Source organism: Kryptolebias marmoratus, linkage group LG5 (assembly GCF_001649575.2).
Source record: "Kryptolebias marmoratus isolate JLee-2015 linkage group LG5, ASM164957v2, whole genome shotgun sequence".
In the NCBI taxonomy this organism is placed as follows: Eukaryota; Metazoa; Chordata; class Actinopteri; order Cyprinodontiformes; family Rivulidae; genus Kryptolebias; species Kryptolebias marmoratus.
The window spans coordinates 25,937,144-25,939,211 of NC_051434.1; the positions used below are offsets into that span (position 1 = coordinate 25,937,144).

The 2,068-nt window shown below is 38.1% G+C and overlaps 1 protein-coding gene across 1 annotated transcript in view; it reads left to right on the forward strand.

The window, feature by feature from the left end:
• LOC108246978 (retinoic acid receptor beta) overlaps positions 1 to 2,068 on the forward strand; it is a 223,651-nt gene that overhangs the window by 85,474 nt on the left and 136,109 nt on the right. Inside the window, exon 3 of the mRNA XM_037975733.1 lies at positions 1,312 to 1,453. Coding sequence (XP_037831661.1) covers positions 1,312 to 1,453 — 142 coding nt within the window. The remainder of the gene's footprint in view (positions 1 to 1,311; positions 1,454 to 2,068) is intronic.

The window sequence follows — 2,068 nt, forward strand, 5'->3', positions numbered from 1 at the left end:
TGTTGTTCTGAAATGAGCAGCTTCTCCAAGATTTTAACCTTTTCCATATTCTGAGTCCAGAAATTGCATTTAGTCCAGAGGCCATTGTCTTTGTTGATGGAATATCAGCCAGTTCGGAGTAGTTTGCAATTTCGCTCTTGTTCATCACAGTCTGAGTGCTGGTCGATCCGTGAACCCATCCACGAATTTGCTGATAATCCAGGTAACTGCCTGGTCCAAACAGCAGAAATCCTGTTATCAGAAACCCAAATATGTAAGGAACCTCCACGTCGGTAGGTACACAGTCTTCCACTCCTGCCAGGAATCCACCGTATACCCAGCGAGACATATCTCGAGACTGGACTCTCCTTCACCCGGTCGAGAGAGAATTTGATCAATTGCGTTGAGAGACCAGCTGACCAGATCCATATTCCTTAAATTTAGGAAAATATGTAAAAAGAGGCTTTGAAAAGGGGGAGGGGGAGGGGGCACGAGAAGACAGAGAGAAGAATACGTCCGCCTTCCACCAGGGAAAAAAAAAAATGGATAAGTTCTGAATGACTGCTGAAATTTGCCAAAGAAGCTAGAACTGAATTCTTTAAATTGAAACAAGAAGAACAAAAGCTAAATTTGACAAAGCAATAGTTAAAAAAGAAAATTTGCAAAATTATAGCCCAGTGCTAAAATAAGAAAAGCAGTAGTCAAGAAAAAGCCAATAAAAGATTAGTTAATAATTAAAATCAACATAACATCAACTGAAACTTCAAATTAGCACAGCAGTAACCTCAATATAAGATAAGCACAAGAGTAGTTAAAAGATAAATTTTGGCAGATAGTAGCTAAAAACTAAAATTAATAAAACAGTAACTAAAACCCACTAAACAGTAGCTTAAAACTAAGCACAGGTGTAAATAAAAGCTAAAATTGGCAAAACAGGAACTAAATGCAAAGTTTAGCACGATAGTTGCTAAAACCTAAAATTAGCAAAACAAAAACTTAAACTCTAAAGTTTGCGAACATATAAACCTCCATTCATTTAATGGAAACAAAAGCTGCAAGTTAAATATTTTAAAAAGTCTGAACATTACAAAAGTCAAAAATCAAAGCCATAATGTCTTGAACAAACTTAACATTTTGTTAACTGAATGGTTGAAATTGAAGGTATGCTGAAGTAGTACCATGAGGAAAAATGTATAGAAGAATCTATCAGTTGGAATATAATAATATTATTATTCCTAAGTCAGCAGTCACACAATAAAGTTTAACATCTTGGGAGTCTACTTTTTATGAAGTCCCTTTTCCACCTCACCTCTCCTTATTTTCTGTCCTCAGGGCTTTTTTCGACGAAGCATCCAGAAGAACATGGTGTACACATGCCATCGGGACAAGAACTGCATCATCAACAAGGTGACGAGGAATCGCTGTCAGTACTGCCGCCTCCAGAAGTGCTTTGCAGTGGGAATGTCCAAAGATTGTGAGTTTGATGAGTTGATTAAACATCAACATGAGTTTTAAAAGAATTCCAAGTTTTTTTTGTAATTGAAAATAAATGCTCTGACATATGTGGGTCTGACACCTTTAGGAAGTGTAGTTTTATTCAAGTAAAGAAACATCTGTGTGGAAACCATCCCTCAGATAATGGAACATTGTCCTCTGCTGCTTTAAGAGACAGATTTTATGACAGAGATTTTACATTTTGAAATGCACTGTGTAAACCTGAATGCTGCTGAACCCCAGTTAGTCTTTTTACTGGCCTGGATTCACATTTATCTTTTATGATCATCTATGTTCTCCTTAGAATATAGAGTGATTTCTGTTCATCTCTTTGTCAGTTGATACAATGAACGCCCATATAAATTCTGCTTAGGAACTCAACTCTGACAAACAAATGTGAATAAAAATATTTTTGGCCCTCTAGTTGTGCACACACACAGCACACAGGAGGGGAAAGCGGTGCAGCACCAACACTGTTTATAGTGAGGGTGGTGTGCTTCTGACCTCAACTCGGGACGTTGTGGGTCGGTGGGCCGAATACTTCGAAGACCTCCTTAATCCTACCGGCACGTCTTCCATTCAGGAGGCAGAGCCT